At 36.0% G+C, this 20,422-nt stretch overlaps 1 protein-coding gene across 2 annotated transcripts in view; it reads left to right on the top strand.

The window, feature by feature from the left end:
* KLHL4 (kelch like family member 4) overlaps positions 1–14,026 on the top strand; it is a 171,499-nt gene extending 157,473 nt beyond the window's left edge. For both annotated transcript variants that reach the window (XM_064574317.1, XM_045880176.2), the window contains 2 exons: positions 10,566–10,737; positions 12,300–14,026. In XM_064574317.1, the coding sequence (XP_064430387.1) occupies positions 10,566–10,737; positions 12,300–12,359 (232 nt within the window). In that variant the 3' untranslated portion in view covers positions 12,360–14,026. The remainder of the gene's footprint in view (positions 1–10,565; positions 10,738–12,299) is intronic.
* Positions 14,027–20,422: the final 6,396 nt, after the last annotated feature.

The raw sequence follows: 20,422 nt of genomic DNA on the forward strand, positions 1-20,422 counted from the left end.
TTATTTTTTTTAAAGATTTTATTTATTTATTTGCTAGAGAGAGAGAGAATGAGAGTACAAGCAGGGAGAGGGGCAGAGGCAGAGGGAGAAGCAGACTCCCCCCTGAGCAGGGAGCCCGATGTGGGACTCAATCCCAGAACCCTTGGATTATGACCCGAGCTGAAGGCAGCTGCTTAACCGACTGAGCCACCCAGGCGTTCCTAACATTTTACTTATATACATACTACTTAGATATGTGGCATAAAGTATTACCACTGTTGTTTTTTTTTTCCTTTGTTGTGAATTTCTCCTTCTAGTCATTTGGCGCTAAGTAGAATGGATAAAAGCAACAAAATCAGATATATCAACCATGACCCAATTGAAATACACACTAGACAAATCTGAAGAGGTCAGAAACCAAAATGAAACAAAATTGAAAAAAAAAAAAAAGATGAAAGAAAGATTATAATCTCCAAGGTGGACAAAACAAGGTGATCCACTTGGTCCTGGGTGTATTTTGGTCTGTTTGTTAGAAGACACTAAATCCCAAAATTGTAAAGAAAATTATATATAATAAATGTATATATACAAAAAATAAAATTGAATACATTGTAATGAAGCCAAAAATTAAGAGTATATCTATAAAATATAAATGTAAGAATGAAAGTTAAAAAAAAAAAAAACCTAGAACAAAGAGTTGATATAATAAGAAACTTGTTGAGAAAGTGATGTACATTAAGGAGGTCATGTGATATGATGAGCACTGGTGTTATATGAAACTGATAAATTATTGAACACTACATCTGAGACTAATGATGTACTATAATTTGGCTAATTGAATTTAAATTAAAAACATAGGGAAAAAAAGGAAAATTTTAAACTGAACAATAAAAGATCATGAGAAAAAACCTAGACTTCTATAATATAATATTTGTCCCTAGCACTGGAGTTTTGCAGTTCTGTGTGCTTGGTAAACTTTTTATTCTCCTGATGTTACAGCTGGTCTTCTGGAAAAGGGTCCTGTTGCACTTAATTTCAGGTGTCTTTGGCTGGGTGCAGTTGCACTGCCTCTTGCCAGGGAGCTGGGCTCAGTGTAAGCTGCTTTGGGTTCTTCTATGTGGCTTTTTTTTTCTCTGAAGGTTTTCTGTGCTACTTCAGAGGATGAAGATAAAAATGGCTGTGCCCTGATCTCTAGCCCTGGAGCTGAACCATCTTAACCCCTTCTCTTCAGTAAAACCTCAGGGAAAATCAATCTTCACTTCTGTGAGTGCAAAACTCTATAGACTCCTCTGGTGAGCACCCATGCTGCCCCTCCTGGGGGAAAGCAGAGGATCACCCACATTTCTGCTCTTTGCAGGGGCCTGCACAGATAACGGTCACTTGATTGTGCATGTACCCATGCTGCCTCGCCTGGGGGAAGGCTGAGGTTGGCCATGTTTCTGCCTTTTCAGGGCCCAAGGGGAGAGTGGTCACCTGAATGTGCTGCTGTTCAACGTTTATGGCAAACCGGTCTGATAGCCCCCTCCTGGGCTTGCTGACCCTCATCGGTTTCCCTGCTCCAATGCTTGGGAACTCTGCTGGCTCAGGCACCCCCATTATTTCCATGACCCGGGGATCCTAAGACACAGTGTCTCACCTAGGATTCTGCCCTGACTTGCCAACCGAGCAACTTTAAGGCAGGGATGTCTCCCACTGGAGTAGATTTATAAAAGTTCTGATTTTTCCCTCCAGAGCTCTATCACTTTCTGGTAGCTGGCTTAAGGAAACTCCCTCCATTCCTCCACCCATGTTTATCCTCCAAAATATCCCCTCCAATTCACTTCTCCTACCTTGGAGGAAAAGTGACCCAGAGAGCATTCCCACAGCTCCCCATCCTTTGTAAACCGTGGTGTTTTTTCTGTGCCCCAAAGTGATTGGGACTTGCTGAGGCAGCAAACCAGTTATCACCACTGGACCCTGATCCCTTCTGAGCTTTTAAGGTAGAGGGGGGACATAAACCTGTTCTTCTCTAGTCCTTCTGACCTGATAAGCATTGCTGCAGTTCCTCTGCCATTTGGTGGTGTTCTAGTGCTGTCTCTTTTACATTCTAGGTGGTCTTTTAAATTGTGACTTCTTTTCTGTGCCCAAGGATGGAGAAATCTGTTCCTAATCCCTCCTTACTATCCTTCCATACTGCAGTTTGCAGTGTGGAGGTTAGGGATTCCCTTTATTACTCTCTCTCATTCTCTCTTGCTGTTCTCCTTTGCCATTTTCCCTTTTGTTGTACAGAAGCTGTTCATTGGCCCTCAGTTCTTATTCAGGGGAATTGTTCTTTATATGGTGTAATTAGGTGTGTTCTTTGGAGGAAGTGAATTCAGGATCTTTCTATCTTACCATCTTGCACTGAAACGTCCTAATTTCCCCTCTTTCATTGTTGGTTTCAATTGAGTTTTCTCTTTTTCTGGTATTCAACTAGCTAAAGTTTTATCATTTTTGTTGATCATTTTGCAGAACCAACTATCAATTTCATTGATTTTCTCTTTTTAAATTTTCTTCATTATTTGTTTATTGTCTAATCTCTGTTATTCCCTTCCTTATGTTAGCTTTGGGGTTAGTTTTTCTTTTTATATTTTCTTAAGATGTAAAGTTAGGTTGTTGATTTGAAATTGTTCTTTCTTTTAAATGGAAGCATTTATAGCCATAGATTTTCCACATAGCCCTGCTTTCTCCACATCCCATAAGATATGGTATGTCATGCTTTCATTTTCATTTTATTTTCTAATTTTCCTTATGATATATTCTTTGACCCATTGGCTTTTTGAGGTGAATGTTCTTTCATTTTGATATATTTGTGGTTACTCCAGGTTTCCTTCTGCTGTTGATTTATAGTTTCATTTCATTGTGAAAAGACTTTGCATGTTTTCAACATTTTTAATTTTTTTTTAAAGATTTTATTTATTTATTTGACAGAGACAGACACAGCGAGAGAGGGAACACAAGCAGGGGGAGTGGGAGAGGGAGAAGCAGGCTCCACGCAGAGCAGGGAGCCCAATGTGGGGCTCGATCCCAGGACCCTGAGATCATGACCTGAGCCAAAGGCAGACGCTTAATGACTGAGCCACCCAGGCACCCCTAACATTTTTAAATTTATTAAAATTTGTTTTATGTGCTAACATGTGTTCTATCTTGGGTAATTTTCCATGTTTACTTGAGAAAAAATGTTTCTTCTGTTTTTATTAGGTAGAACATATTAGAATATATATATGTGTTTATATATATATATGTGTTTATATATATACTTGCTGTTTGTTGTTGAAAATATATATGATTTTGTTGAATACATATATATATGTATATATACATATATACATATATATATATATTTGTTAGGTTCAAATGGTCTATAATGTTCAAGTCTTCTATGTATTTATTTATCTTCTGTCTGGTCATTCAACCTATTATGAAAAGTGAAGAATTAAATTCTCCTATTACTGTAGAGCTATTTCTCCCTCTAATTCTGTCAATGTTTCTTTCATGTATTTAGAAACTTTGGTGTTTGGTCCTTTTATGTCTATAATTGTTATATGTTTTTTGTAAATTGACCTTTTCATCATTATATAATGTGCTTTTTTCTCTTAAACAGCATTTGTCTTAAAGTCTATTTTGTATAATATTAGTATATTCACCCTTACTGTCTTTTGGTTACCATTTACCTCGATTTTTTTTCCATTCTTCCACTTTTGACCTATGTGCTTCCTTAGATCTAAATCTTTTTCTTTTAATTAATTAATTTATTTATTTGAGAGAGAGAGAGAGAGAAACAGCATGAGAGGGGATAGGGTCAGAGGGAGAAGCAAGCTCCCCGCTGAGCCGGGAGCCCGATGTGGGACTCGATCCCAGGACTCCGGGATCATGACCTGAGCCGAAGGCAGTCGCTTAACCAACTGAGCCACCCAGGCGCCCGCTTCCTTAGATCTAAAATGAGTCTCTTGTAGACAGCATATAGCTGGATTTTGTTTTTTTGTTGTTGTTGTTGTTGTTTTGTTTTTTTAATCCTTCTACCAAGGTATGACATTTAATAGGGGAATTTAATCCATTGACATTTAAAGTGATTATTGAGAAAGATTTAATATAGCCATTTCAGTATTTGTTTTCATATATTTTATAGTTTTTTGTCCCTCATATCCTATCTTCTTGCCTTCATTGTGTTTAGTTGATTTTTCATAGTGACAAGTTTTGATAATGCTCTTAATTCCTTTTTTTGTATATTCTAAAATTATTTCTTTTGTGGCTATCATGGGGATTACATGTAACAGCCTAGACATTTACCAGTCTATTTTAAATTGATACCAACTTAACTTCAATTGCATAAGAATACTCTAATCTTTACAGGTCTGCCCTCTTCCCTACTTTATGTTTTTGATATAATAAATTATGTCTTTATATATTGTGTACATATTAACATAGCTTTGTTTAAGATTATTTATTTGAGAGAGAGGGGGAGGGGGTCATAAGGAGTGGAGGAGGGAGAGTATCTCAAGCAGACTCTCCACTGAGCATGTAGCCTAAGGCAGAGCTCAGTCCAACAACACTGAGATCATGACCTGAGCTAAAATCAAGAAACTGACTGAGCCACCCAGGCACCCCTCTACTAACATAGTTTTTAATTATTTTCATGCTTTTGTCTTTTAAGGCCTATAGAAAAACAGTAGAGATATAAACTGAAATTAAAATAATAAATAGTTTTTATATCTGTCCATGTTTTTACTTTTACCAGAGAACTTTATATATTCATATGACTTTGAGTTACTGTTTAGTATTTTTTTTTATTACAACTTGAAGGACTAACTTTAGAATTTCTTATAGGGCAGATTTACTTGTAATAAACTCATTTACCCACTGTTTATCTGGAAATGTCTTAATATTTCCCTCTTTTTTGAAGGGCAATTTTGCCAGTTAGAGAATTCTCAGTTGACAGGATTTTTCTTTAAGCAGTTTAAATGTATCTTCTTACTTCTTTCTGTTCTCTAATGAGAAATTTGCTCATAGTCTTATTGAGGATCACTTGTGTGTCAAAAATTGTTTTTCTCTTTCAAGATTGTCTCTTTGTTTTTGATGTTCAGCAGTTTTATTATATCACCCCAGTGTGGGTCTGTTTAGATTTGTCCTACTTGAAGTTCACTTCGATTTTTGGATTTGCAGATTCATGTTTACTTAAAATTTGTGAAGTTTTAACTATTATTTCTTCAAATATTATTTATTCCTCTTCCTCTTCTTCTGGGACTTCCAAAATGCCTATGTTGATCCACTTGATGATGTCTCATAAGTCTCTTAGACTCTGTTCACTTTTCTTTATTCTTTTTGCTCCCTAGACTTGATCATTTTGAATGACTTGTCTCAAGTTAACTTATTTTTTCTTCTGCCTGTCCGAGTCTCCTACTGAACCCCTCTAGTGATTTTTCAATTCAGTGATTTTATTTTTTCAGCCCCAGATTTTCTGTTTGGTTCTTCATAATTTATTTCCCTTTGTTATCATCCTCATTTTGTTCATATATCATTTACTGATTTCCTTTAGTTTTCTTTTTGTTCCTGATATTTTAGTTCCCTTTAGTCTGTTTTTCTTTTAGCTTCATTAAGACAGTCGTCTTAATGGCTTTATCTTGTAAATCAGAAGCCTGTGTTTCTGCAGGGATGTTTTCTGGAGATTTCTTTGTTGTTGTTTTGTTTTGTTTTGTTTTTGAATGAAACTCACTTTCCTGTTTATTTGTATTCTTTGTGATCTTTTGTGGAAAACTGGGCATTTGAAATAACAGATACCTTTCCCAGTCTCTGAAGATTGGCTCCATTCATAGGGAAACCTCACTAATAGGCAGGTTATGTTCTGTGACCGGGGTCAAGCCAGCATGAAGACTTGAGGCCTTTTCAGACCTTTCTTAGGTGTGTGTTTCCTGGGCCATTTTATGAGTGTGTGCCTGTGTACGTTTTGATTCTTTATTGGGGCACCTGGGTGGCTCAGTTGGTTAAGCATCTGACTCTTGATTTCTGCTCAGGTATAGATCTTAGGATTGTGAGATCAAGCCCTGCATCAGGATCCACACTCAGCAGGAAGTCGGTTGAGATTCTCTCTATCTCCCTCTGTGCCTCCTTTCTCTCTCTCTCTCAAATAGATAAATAAATACTAAAAAATAAATGTCTTATTTTGTTTAAGAGTCTCAGCCGTGATGCTTCTTAGGCCTTAGTTCTTCTAGTACAATCTTCAATCAGTAATCTCTTGCTCCAGTTCTATATATATATCAGTAATATCCCTATATCTTTCACAAGACATGTGTACTACTACTTCCCATGGATTTTACTAGCCCGAGATCAGAGCTGTGTCACTTCTGACTGTGTGATATCTCAGTTATATGATTATATCTAGTAAATAAAAGGTCATAAAAGTTTGTTACTATGAAAACTGAACCTGACTTCACAAAAATTTCATCTTAATTAAAAATTAAATCATGTAAATATATAGACAGATAAAAGGTCTTAAGCCCTTATGACAGCAATTTTCTTGTAATAAATCCAAGTTAGTAAGAGATTTTTGTTATGGATGTTAGAATCCATGCTTTGTTTGACTACAGCTTTGAAGGCTTTTTGTTAGATCTTAATGGTATAACTTGTGTTGCATTTGCTTGGTTCCTTGTACCTAAATGTATAGGTCTACAAAACTAAGTTTGGTAAGGAAAAGGACACATTTCATAAGAAAAAAAATCTAGAATACACAAAATATTTTAATTAAAGATTTATTTATTTGAGAGAGAGAGAATGGGAGAGAGCGAGTACATGAGAGGGGAGAGGGTCAGAGGGAGAAGCAGACTCCCTGCCGAGCAGGGAGCCCGATGCGGGACTCAATCCAGGGACTCCAGGATCATGACCTGAGCCAAAGGCAGTCGCTTAACCAACTGAGCCACCCAGGTGCCCCAAAATATTTTACTTAAATAACCACCTTATAACCGCTTACTATGCCAGCATTTCCCTGGCTTTACTTTATGAACCCCTGACATTGTGGAATTGTATGTTAATACCTGCAAGAGAAAGGAGTTGGGCTCTATTTTAGGACAACAGACTGTTCACTATAAAATTAACCTAACAATTTCTTAAAGTGTTGATACTAATTTAAATAGACATTTACACACAGAACTAGAAAAACATAAACTCAGTTCATATTTTTTGATAAAGTTCATAGTGCAGACTACAAAATTAAATATATACAAACATCCTAATAATTAAATGTTTAACCTTATTTACTGACATAATTACATTTCCAAATATACCGATTTTAAAAAATATTCAGATACAATTAAAAAATTTAATGGAGAGGCACCTGGGTGCCTCAGTCAATTGAACATCTGCCTTCAGCTCAGGTGATGATCCCAGAGTCCTGGGGTAGAGTCCCACATCAGGCTCCCTGCTCAGCAGAGAACCTGCTTCTCCCCCTGCCCCTCACACCACTTGTGCTCTCTCTCAAATAAATAAATAAAATCTCGAAAAAAATTAATGGAAAAAAGAGCACTTCACATGTACTAAAAAATATATAGCATACTAGTTAAAAGTATTTGGTTTGGAGACACACAAATCTGCGTTCAAATCCCAGTTTCACTATTTATATGTTAGGTGACCTTGACCCAGTTATTTTACATCCACAAACATCAGTTTCCTCATGTGAAAAAAAAAAAGGAATAATTACAGTGTCAATCCCATAGAGTACAATATAATAAATGATATTGAACTTAGTACATTGTCTTGCACCTGTTAAGTACTCAGTAGAAGTTAGTTGATGGTTGTTTTTGTTTGTATTATTTTTGTAATGACCAGTATTGTTATTACTATTATTATCCCGTTATTGGCATTTTCTTTGAAAAGACCTTGAGAAAATGGTTAATGTTAAAATATAATTTTCAAAATATTACAATTATGACTTTCATACAAATATAAAATTAACATGGGTCAAGGATTTTATGATTCATTAATTAATGAGGTAACCCATAAGATGTTAAAACTGGTGCAAAAGAGTCTTTGAAGAAAAGACATATAGACAATTAGGAATACTGAAAAAAAATGTTAATAGGTGCAAAAGTAGTTAATATCCTAAGGAGAGTAAAATTTAATCTTTGGTGGCCATTTCTACATGGTGGAAATTAATTCTATCTCCATTAGGTAAAATTCATTTGTACAAGAAAACAGTTTTCTACAACACCACCTACAGAGTTGTAAAATAGTTCTATTGGTAGAAAGCCAATCAAAAGTTCACATTCTATGGAATCAGATAATCCTCATTTTTATGTCTGAGACAATTTTTCTGACTGTTTTCTACAACTAAAACAGTGTTGGCCTACTCAGTACCTTAAGAATCTCATTCAAGGGTGCCTGGGTGGCTCAGTTGGTTAAGCAACTGCCTTCGGCTCAGGTCATGATCCTGGAGTCCCAGGATCAAGTCCCGCATTGGGCTCCCTGCTCTGCAGGGAGTCTGCTTCTCCCTCTGACCCTCCCCCCTCTCCTGCTCTCTCTCTCTCATTCTCTCTCTCAAATAAATAAATAAATAAAAATCTTTAAAAAAAAGAATCTCATTCAATTATTTAAGGTAATAATTTAAATGTTTCTAAAATCATCACATAAACAAGTTGGTTGATTCAGGGATTACTATTTCTATAATGTTGATGAGAAAATTGAGGCAAAGTAGTCAAGCAGATTATTTCTAATTTCTCTAAGTGTAGGAATAAGTCCATAGCTAATTCTCTTTACTTCAGACTCCACTTTGTTTCTACTAGAATATATATACTGTATTCAAAGTAAGGAGAGACAGAAAACAAAAACAAAAAGGGAGAGGCATGATGTTATTTTAATTTGAAAGTGATATAGTAGCTAACTTTTTTTAAATTTTATTTTATTTTGTTACATTAGTCACCATACAGTACATCATTAGTTTTTGATGTAGTGTTCCATGATTCATCATTTTCATATAACACCCAGTGTTCCATTCAGTATGTGTCTTCCTTAATATCCATCACCAGGCTAACCCAGTCCCCCACCCCTTTAAAAACCTCAGTTTGTTTCTCAGAGTCCATACTCTCATGGTTCATCTCCCCTTCTGATTCCCCCCTCCTTCATTCTTCCCTTCCTTCTCCTAATGCCCTCCATGTTATTCCTTATGTTCCACAAATAAGTGCTAACTTTTTCTTTAATAACTTCTCCTGTGTGTCTTTACAGATAGTAACGTTATTGACAATGTTTTTCTTCAAAAGATTCAATGTTACCCAAATATCTCTTGTTAATCAAACAATAATGAGATAATATTAACATTAGACAGATCTTTGAGCATTAATTATCATGCACATACAGGAAAGTCAAGTTTAGATGCAGATTTGTAAGGAAATCCTTCTGTGAGCCCTGGTTCACCATTCATTTATGTATGTAGTCAGTTAGTTGAGGGCAGCACCAATTAATAATAGCAAATTATTGTTGAACATTTAGCTTAGCTAAAGCATACAGTTATGGGTTTTCTGGTTCTGGGTTTTATTACAACAGCAGAATTGAAGATGATATGCTACATGACAATCAACAATATGTATGGAACACTGAGGTTATTTTAGTTCTTGCTGATTTCAGATATTATTAAAAATATTACTGGATGTGAGGTCAAGTTCAAATGGAAGCCAAGATCAGATAATTTAGAATATATCTTAAGAGATGAAAACAGAAATAAAAGAGGTAATAGAAATTTAAGAACATTAGTAGAAGGTAATAAATAAAAATTTATTCTGTAGAATAAACTTTTTTCACTGGGTTTTACAAATAGGCCAATATAAAAGCAGAGAATATTTTCATGTATAATTATGTAAGTTTTCTTTTATTGTCCACCCCTTTCAGATTTTAGTATTATGCTTTTTTTTTAAAAGGCTTCAAATTTTAGGAAAGAATTCCTGGAGAAGGTTTTATTACTTACTGAGTTCTCTTTCATTTAGCTTACAGAAAAGGTTTAGGGATAAAGAGTTAACTTCAGATTAAAATGGGAAAAATTCCTCCTGTGAAGATAAATTGGAACACTCATGGGGAAAATGATAGGATAAAACTATGGTCATTCTAACTACAAATAATACTAAAACCAGGGTACTACATTCTACAAAACAAGAAGGCGATTATATTCAGATTTACTTGAAATGTGGGCTCTCACATGAACAAGATAAGGCATCTCACAAAAAACTTTTGATAAACAAAGAATAAGTGAAAAACAAAAGCTCTCCAACCAGCATACTAAAAGAGAGAGGGGACATTTTTTTTCATAAAGATAAGATGCTAATATGTGAAATTTCCTTATAGAGAATCTAAGTACTAATCAAAGGATGCATAGTACTTTGGAAAGGAAATACATTTTTGATATGCTTTGAGTGATGTCTTATGGTTGAAAAGAATTTTTCATGTACTTATTTTTAACATTTATTAGACTAAACTTGCTATTTATAAGGTGTTTTTGATTCCTTATATTGGATAAGTATACATTTTATAAATGTCTATTATTTTTAACATTATCAGACTTCATCTTTTAATTGTCTTCCTAAACTCTTAAGGTATGATCCAAAAAATGATTCATGGTCAACTGTAGCACCTCTGAGTGTTCCTCGAGATGCTGTTGCTGTATGTCCCCTTGGAGACAAACTGTATGTGGTTGGAGGATATGATGGGCATACTTATTTGAACACTGTTGAGTCATATGACGCACAGAAAGATGAATGGAAAGAGGTACTGTCATTGAAAGTATTGAAATTAGTACATTTCAGGTTTTAATAAAAATCTTTACAATATATGTTTGGAATTAGGGCCTACCCAGAATCTCTTAGTGAAATTTGCAGTAATTGCTTTACCTATACTATTGAGTACAGTTGATCTACTTTATCATTGGCAGGATCCATCAGTACTTATATGAAAGAGAACAGAGCATTCTCTTGGCTTTATGGACTCATTCCTTTCATAGAAAAGTGAATCCAATTTGATAATTCAAAAGCTTTACTCAAGTGAATCCAATTCAATAATTTGAAAGCCTTACTCTGGCCAACTTTCTAAGTATGTATTATGACTTGAGAACCAAAGTGCAATGTCCTCATCAACAAATATCTGCGTCTTCTTATTGGTTGTTGACCAGGGGAAATTTTTTTCAGTCCCCTTTTATAGAGATTGTATAAACTACAACACTCTTAATTCTTAATCAGTCATTCAAGGAATTTAGTGAACAATGAGAGACTGGATTAAACCCTCTCAAGAATGCTGGGTATCTAACAGAAGAAATTCTAAGGAGAGTACAAGAAGGACATCTTGGGGATGCTAAAAGCAAACTTGATGCTTTTGACATTTTTTTCTAGTGATAATACTGGATTTATTAAAAAGATATCTAATGGTGTTCTGTTAATTAAATGGCAGCTTAATAAAAAAATAATAAAGTATGATTAACTCATCATTTCCACAAACAGGCAAACATTTTTATTTTGTATCAAACTTCACCTTCCCTTATATTGACTTCATGCTGTTCTATATTCTACACAGTAAGCTAGTTACTGTTCTAAAGAAATATGTATTAATATAATGACAGCTGACAATGGCTTTCTATCTCCTCCAACAATTTGATTTGTTAAGACCCTCAGAAACACTCAAATTCTGCCATGCAGGTAGCTCCTTATTTTATCAGTGTTTAGAACCAGCTAGGAATGGAAGAAAAAAAAAAAAAGCAAACAAGGAGTTGTTAAGTCAAATACAATAACCAAAATGTTTGCTAAGCTTGTGGAATTTACTTTTCTGAAAATTGCAGACCAGTAGCTTAAGGGACCTAGATTCTATTCCTGGATTTTCACTGTTTCATTGTGTGACCTTGGAAAGAGTGAAAGAGAACTAACAAATAATGGAATTATAACCACTATCTGCCAAATTATTTTTATTCATTATCTCACTTAACCCTAACAAAAACTTTGAAGGATTTCAAGCTAATAATTTTAGCTGTAATTTTTATTAGCTGTAATTTTTCAAATGAGAAAATTATCAACCAAAATCACCTGCTTCTCAGACTCAGCTTTACATCATTTAAATAATATATTCTTTCCACCACACTGGACAGTTATTTGGGCTGCAATTTCCATCTTTATACCAGGTGAAGGTTGGACCAGAATAGCTAAGGACGTGTTCAACTCCAACATGGTATATTATATATATATATATATATATATATATATATATATATATATATATTATGCTGAAGACAAAGTTCATTAAGACAGTATTTCTTTCCTTGTTTGTTTGTTTTTTTTCTCTGTTAGGAAGTTCCTGTCAACATTGGAAGAGCTGGTGCATGTGTTGTGGTGGTGAAGCTGCCATAAAGCTATCTTTATCAATAGGAGTGAAACTGGTCATTTCACGAAATTAGGAAGAAGAGAAGAAGAAACGTGTTCTTTCCTTCAATTAGTAATCAAACAGGAACATTATTGTGTCATTTTAATATGTAGTTATAATTTCTCTCATTTTGAAGTTAAAGCAAGTTTTCAAACATGAATTACATATAGGTGTTAAATGTATGTGTTGTTGCAGCTGATAATGTAAGTGGAAATCCAATAGTCTAGGTTTAGCCTCATTACTAAAATTTTTAAGGGAAACAGATAGTGGCCAAGGTATGAAAGGTTGTAAAAGCATTGGTAATTTTTAAGTTAAGAATATGAGAAGTTAAGGGGCGCCTGGGTGGCTCAGTCGTTAAGCGTCTGCCTTCGGCTCAGGTCATGATCCCAGGGTCCTGGGATCGAGCCCCACATCGGGCTCCCTGCTCAGCGGGAAGCCTGCTTCTCCTTCTCCCACTCCCCCTGCTTGTGTTCCCTCTCTCGCTGTGTCTCTCTCTGTCAAATAAATAAATAAAATCTTTAAAAAAAAAGAATATGAGAAGTTAAGAACATTTTCTATTTCAAAACACAAAAGGTACTCTATTTTCTGAAATACAGTATAAAAGAAAACATCTAAAGCTTAAAATATGAAGTCTGATTTTCAGTAAGACATCATTCTCTTATTCAAAAATATACCAAATAGCTAAATAATACCTTATTTTACCAACAGGAAGGCTATTACTGGGTTAGGGCTAAAAAAATAACTCATTTACATATTTTATGCTGATCACAGTATATTAAAATTTTCACAGACTTACTCTTTTACAGTACCATCTTCCAAAGCACACATACAAATTTAGTATTTTTTAACATATTGTCTTACTAAATTTGTTACCAGTAAAATATTGTAATTTCATACACAATCTATGTAATAAAATAGTAAATATTTATCATATTGATACAAACTGTGACCTCAGCTTTAGAGTGTCAGGGCCTTACTTGTATAGAAAATAGTATTCTCAAACATTTCTTTGAACTCTGTAAACAACTATCATTAAGTTAAATAATTTTTCAAAAACAAAACAATTTTCAAAGAACAGGAAAATTGAGAAGGTGTTCTACAATATTAACACACGGGAGCACCAAACTGTTCAATATTCATGGTTAGTTCTATAATTATATTTTATGTACCAATACATGTTTCTGTTAATATTATATTCATCCAGAGGAAAATGTTAAGGATATATGTGCTACAAAAAACTTAAAAAAAAAAAATAGCTGGCTGGGTAGTATTACCTTTAAATCCCTACTTCCATTTATCCCATTATAGAAATATTTAAGAGAAAATATTGAAAATAACTTCTATATGAAAGTAACTTTTCAAGTAAACATGTGATTTCAGAATTTATGCAATGTTCTTTTTAAAAGGCTTTGTATTGTAGTATGTGAAACCAACGAATAAAACCCAGAGAGATGCTTGTAACATGTACTACTACCTTTTAAGTTTTAAAAAAGAGCAACATAAGTTGTACAAAAATATCTGTATTTTGACAAAATGAATTTAAATAAAATCTATTTGCTTTGGTTATAGTGTGACTTCAGATTATGTTAAGTGCAGTTTAAATTTAGTTTTTATATTTATTGTCCCAATAGCTAAAATATTTAAACACAAAAATAAAATTTACCTCCTTTGTTTCTTATCACCGCCACTGTCTTTAATTATAAATAGAGGTCTATAGACATCTTCAGTTCTAAGGGTGTAGAGATGGAGACATAGAAATGCTGTAAAAAATAAATACACACACAGCTCTATTGAATTGTTAAATTCATCTTATTCAAATCCATGTAGAAGTAGTCTTATGTAACTTTTATCCCTAGAGCACAGTCTGGCCTCCAAGTTAAATTGGAGGATGGACCAATGGAAGGAAAGAACAAAGGACCTATCAGACCTATCACAGCCCAGTTTGACAATGCTCCAGTCACTGCTAGATGGCACCAATAGGGAGATCGTGTCCAGAGTCATGCCTGATCAGGTAAGCAGAGATTGAATAGTATCTTCTTGATGGTCTATTTGGGCTTGCTTCATTTAAATCAGATATTGACTAGTAATATATATAGACTAGTAATATTTTTCTATATATCTATATCTATATATATCTCCATATATCACCCAGGGCTACTGCTGCACAGCTGTATTTGAAAATTGTGCTTAGGCCACTATGGCTTAGCTGGATTGCCAAAGTTTAAGTAAATCTGAGCATTTAGAATGGAGATAATACAGAGGCTCAGGGCAATAAAACATAACTGTGCTTGCCTCAGTCAAACCTAGTTGGAAAAAGGAGTTATATGGGTAAGCCCCTTGTTACTATATTGTAGTGGAGATGACCTATGAGGCTGGTTCAAGCTAACAAGGATAAGAAATGGAGTTATTTTATATATTCTCTCAACTAGTGGAAAGGCTGATGCATTCAGACACTGTACTCATATTGGAAAGACAATGTTAGTTTTTGATTTTTCTGTAATGACTACAACCTTGCTCAGGATCTCCCACTCTGCAGCACTCAGCCTGTATGATGACTTTCTAGACAACACCATCAACTATTTTACCTGTATTTCCATAGGGCATGCAGGAAACATCTAAATTCCTCCTATACCACACAGGAGCTTAAGGAGACTAGGGCACTAAACTTGGTTCCTTCCTCTGCTTGTCATCCTTTAACTTGACTCACATGTGGTTACTGACCCATTTTGATATGGAGGGAACACTGAAAGGAGGTCTCTGCCTAAAGTCCCAAATAGGGAATAGAACAAAAATTCCTCTGATTTCAGATTTGCTCTTAAGCTCTCTAATAAGACTTCTAGCCTGAAATCTTAGTCCAGGAAAAGAAAGATCATAAAACATATGTTTCCTTACCTGTGGTCATTCTGTTTTCTTTCTCTTACCACAGTCATCTAAGGTAGAGGGAGAGATTTTTCAAGTTACTTTTCTTCTTTGTAATGGACTTCTTTTACATCATATTCCTCTTCCTGGATACAGTAAGCCCCAACCTGAATGATGGAAAGAATATTTTCTCTCTTGTCTGTGGAAGATACCACATGAACTCCTATTACACCAACCTGGCTTTCTATATGTCAAAGGAAACTTTAAAAAAGTTTTTATATTTTTTTCCCCTCTTTTGACAATACTCATTTTTCAAGATTGTTGCCTGCTACAGATTAGGGAAAAATCCTATTTTACATGCTAAAAGTTTAATATCGACATTTTTTTTTTTGCTTTCCTGTTACAATCCTAACACACACATATGCACAGAACATAAACGATGAGGGAAGTGGTCACATCTAGCAAAATACGGAGAATCTCATACATGAGTAAATGTTAAAAGGTAAAAGCACAATACTATCTTCAAAATTAGTATCCCAGTGTCATATTTATTAAAAATCTGTATCTTAGACTATAATGATGTGTATATATATATATATATATATATATATATATATATATATATATACTCAACTCACCCCAGTGCCTGTCTACTCTGGTGGCCTCAGGCAGCTCACACAGCCCCAGGTAACTTTCACAGGAGGACTGCTGTGGGATCCCACAAACTAAGGTCCTGCTCACCTCCTTACTTGCAAATTCCAGCAACCCCAAGAGGATCCCTTGGCACCAGGCTCCCTGAGGGCTCCCAGGAACACAGGCCCCCATCTCACCCTAGTGCCTACTGGCTCTGGCGGCCCCAAATGCTGACCTTGGCACAAAGTTCTTGGTGAGTCCCAGGATCACTTCAGCATCTGCTTATTCCAGTGTCCCAAAGCAGTTCCTATGACAAGGCTTCCAGCAGGCTACCACAAGTCCAGGTCTCTGGCTCACCCTGGTTCCTGTCTACAGCAGCCACAAGTATCTCCCATGACTCCAGGTGGCTTATACTGCAGGGCTCCCAATAGGCTCTTGGTAACTCGGGCTCCTGTTGCACCCAGGTCCCTGACAGTTCTGGTGGCCTTTGGTACCTCCTGTGACACCCAGGCTCCCAGTGGGCTTCTAGGAACTGAGATCCCCAGCTCACCCCAGCACCTGCCAGCTCGGGTGAACTCAAGAAGCTCCTGATGCACCAGGTGGTCTCTATGGCACTTGGATCCCAGCAGACTCCACAAATCTAGGCCCCCAGATCATCTTGGTACCTACTGACACCAGTGGCCCCATGTAACTCCCATGGACCCATGTGGTTTCTATAGCACCAGGCTTCCAGCAGGCTCCCATGAAGCCAAGCCCCCTTCTCACACTGGTACCTTTCAGCTTCAGCAGCCCAAGGCAACTCCTTGATTCTAGGTAACTTCCTGGACTGTAGGTTCTCAGAGGGCACCTGCAAACTCAAGCTTCTGGCCCATGAGGAAACCAGCCAGCTCCAGCAGTCCCAGGTGGCCAGTGGATCCAAGTGATTCTGCACTCCCATCAGCTTCCTCAGTTCCAGGCTCCTAGAGTGCTCCTGTGAATTGAGGCCCCCAGTTAACTCTGTTGTTTGCTGGCTTCCATGATCTCAGGCAGCCTCAGAAGCGCCAGGATCCAGCCCACCAGGCACTAGGTTCCTGACAGGCTCCCATAAACACAGGCTTCTAGCTTGCCCCAGCACCAGCTGGCTCCTGTGACCTTGGGCAGCTCCTGTGGCAATAGGCTCCTAACAGGCTCCAGAGGTTCCCAGAACGTTTCAGCACTGGCTAACTCCTGCTGCCTTGGACTGCTCCTGTGGCTTCAGGCTCCCAATCAATACTTGCAACCCAGGCTCTGGGGGCACCTGTAAACCCAGAGATTTAGAAGAGCTCAGTGCCAAAATGACTACCCTGTCCCAGGCTTTCAACCTATTCCAACACCAAGGTCCCCAAGGTTTCCAGCAAGGATGGAACACTGCCAAACTCATTTACTGAGGCCAGCATTACCCTGACACAAATTCCAGATAAGAACATAAAGAAGGAAAAATATAGGCCAATATTCCTGATGAATATATATGTGAAATAGCCAGAGTTAAAAAATATATGAAGCAAATATTGACAGAATTGAGGGGAGAAATACACTGTTCAATAATAGTAAGAGACTTTAATACCTCACTTTTAACAATGGATAGAACAACCAGACAGAAGATCAATAAGTACATAGAGGATTTGAAAAATGTTATAGACCAGTTGGACCTAATGGGTATATACAGAACATTCCAACCAACAAGAGCAGGATACACATTTTTTATCAAGTGCTCATGGAACATTCTCCAGGATAGACCAAATGTTAAGTCATAAAACATGTATTAATAAGTTGAACAAAACTTAACATCATATAAACAAACTTTTACTAGCATAGTGAAATGAAACTAAAAATCAATGACAATGAAGAGTAGAAATTTAACAAAAACCTGGAAGTTAAGCAATACACTCAATCAATGAGTTCAAGAAGAAATCACAAAAGAATCAGAAAAATATATTGTGATAAATGAAAATGAAAACACAATATACCAAAACTTATGGGATACAGAGAAAGTAGTGATATGAGAGAAATTAATAGCTATAAATGATTACATTTAAAAATGAGAGAGACATCAACTATATTTCAAATAAAAAAGGCAGCATAGTAGACAAGCAAAACAATTTTTAAAAATTTTATTTATTTATTTATTTTTAAAGATTTTATTTATTTATTTTTTTGACAGAGAGAGACACAGTGAGAGAGGGAACACAAACAGGGGGAGTGGGAGAGGGAGAAGCAGGCTTCCTGCGGAGCGAGGAGCCAGATGCAGGGCTCGATCCCAGGACCCTGGGATCATGACCTGAGCCGAAGGCAGACGCTTAATGACTGAGCCACCCAGGCACCCCTAAAGTTTTTATTTAAATTCCAGTTAGTTAACACATGGTGTAATATCAGTTTCAGGTGTACAATATAGCGATTCAACCCTTCTCTACAATACCCAGTGCTCATCACAAGTGCACTCCTTCATCCCCACCAACTATTTAATCCAAGCACCCACCCCTCTCCCCTTTGCTAACTATCAGTTTGTTCTTTATAGTTAAGAGTCTGTTTTGTGATTTTCCCCCCTCTTAGTTTTTTTCCCTTTGCTCTTTTGTTTTGTTCCTTAAATTCCACATATGAGTAAAATCATATGGTATTGATCTTTCTCTGACTAACTTATTTTGCTTAACATAATACTCTGTAGTTATACCCATGTCCTTGCAAATGGCAAGATTTCATTCTTTTCCATGACTGAGTAATCTATATATATGGATATATATGTATACATATATATTACATATACAATATACCACATATATACCATATACCACATCTTCTTTATCCATTCATTAGTTGATGGACATTAAGGCTCTTTCCATAATTTAGCTATTGTAGATAATATTGCTCTAAATATCAGGGTGCATGCATTCCTTTGAATTAGTATCTTTGTATTCTTTGGGTAAATACCTAGTAGTGCAATTGTTGGATAACAGGGTAGATGGATTTTTAACGTTTTAAGGAACTTACATAATGTTTACCAGTTGGCATGCCCACCAACAGTACAAGAAAATGCCCCTTTCTTCACATTCTTACCAACACCCATTGTTTCTTGTGTTGTTGATTTTAGCCATACTGAGAGGTGTGAGGTAATATCTCATTGTAGTTTTGATTTCCATTTCCCTGACGGTAAGTGATGATGAACATCGTTTCATGTGCCTGTTGGCTATCTGTACATCTTCTTTGGAAAAATGTCTAATCATATCTTCTGACCATTTTTAAAAATTTGATTATTAATTTTTTGGGTGTTGAGTTTTATAGGTTCTTTATATATTTTGGATACTAACCATTTATCAGATCTGTCATTTGCAAATATCTTCTCCCATCCCACAGGCTGCCTTTTAGTTTTGTTGATTATGTCCATTGCTGTATAGAAACTTTTTATTTTGATGAAGTCCCAATAGTTTATTTTTGCTTTTGTTTCCCTTGTTACAGGAGAAATATGTAGAAAAAAACTTGTTATGGCATTTATCAAAGCAGTTACTGCCTGTGTTCTCCTCTAGGATTTTTATGGTTTCAGATCTCAAATTTAGGTCTCCAATCCATTTTGAATTTACTTTTGTGTACAGTGTCAGAAAGTGCTCCAGTTTCATTCTTTTGCATGTTGCTGTCCAGTTTTCCCAACACCATTTGCTGAGGAGACATTCTTTTTTCCCTTTGGATATTATTTCCTGCTATATCAAAGATTAATTAACCATTTAATTGTAGGTTCATTTCTGTTTTTTCTATTCTGTTCTATTGGACTAGGTGTCTATGTTTGTGCCAGTATCATACTGTTTTTTTTTTTTAAAGATTTTATTTATTTATTTGAGAGAGAGAATGAGAGACAGAGAGCACGAGAGGGAAGCGGGTTAGAGGGAGAAGCAGACCCCCCGCTGAGCAGGGACCCCCCGATGTGGGACTCGATCCCGGGACTCCAGGATCATGACCTGAGCCAAAGGCAGTCGCTTAACCAACTGAGCCACCCAGGCGCCCCAGTATCATACTGTTTTGATGACTACAGCTTTGTGATATAACTTGGAGTCAAGAATTGGGATCCCTCCAGGTTTGTTTTTCAAGTATGCTTTGGCTATTTGGGATCTTTTGTGGTTCCATATAAATTTTAGGATTGTTTGCCCTAGCTCTTTGAAAAATGTTGGTGGTATTTTGATAGGGACTGCCTTAAATGTGTAGACTGTTCTGGGTAGTTTAGACATTTTATCATTATTTACTCTTGCAGTCCATGAGTATGGAATGTCTTTCCATTTCTTTATGTTATCTTCAGTTTCTTTTATCAGTGTTCTATAGTTTTCAGGTTTTTCACCTCCTTGGTTAGATTTATTCCTAAGTATCTTATTGTTTTTGATACATTTGTAAAGGGCACTGATTCCTTAGTTTCTCTTTCTGCTTCTTCATTATTGGTGTATAGAAATGCAACAGATTTCTTTATGTTGATTTTGTATCCAGTGACTTTATTGAATTCGTTTATCACTTCTAGCAGTTTTTTGGTGGAGGCTTTGGGATTTCTAAATAGAGTATCATGTCA

Source organism: Mirounga angustirostris, unplaced genomic scaffold, assembly GCF_029215605.1.
Source record: "Mirounga angustirostris isolate CCGP_5_RB_7025 unplaced genomic scaffold, mMirAng1.0.hap1 SCAF_11, whole genome shotgun sequence".
Taxonomy (NCBI): domain Eukaryota; kingdom Metazoa; phylum Chordata; class Mammalia; order Carnivora; family Phocidae; genus Mirounga; species Mirounga angustirostris.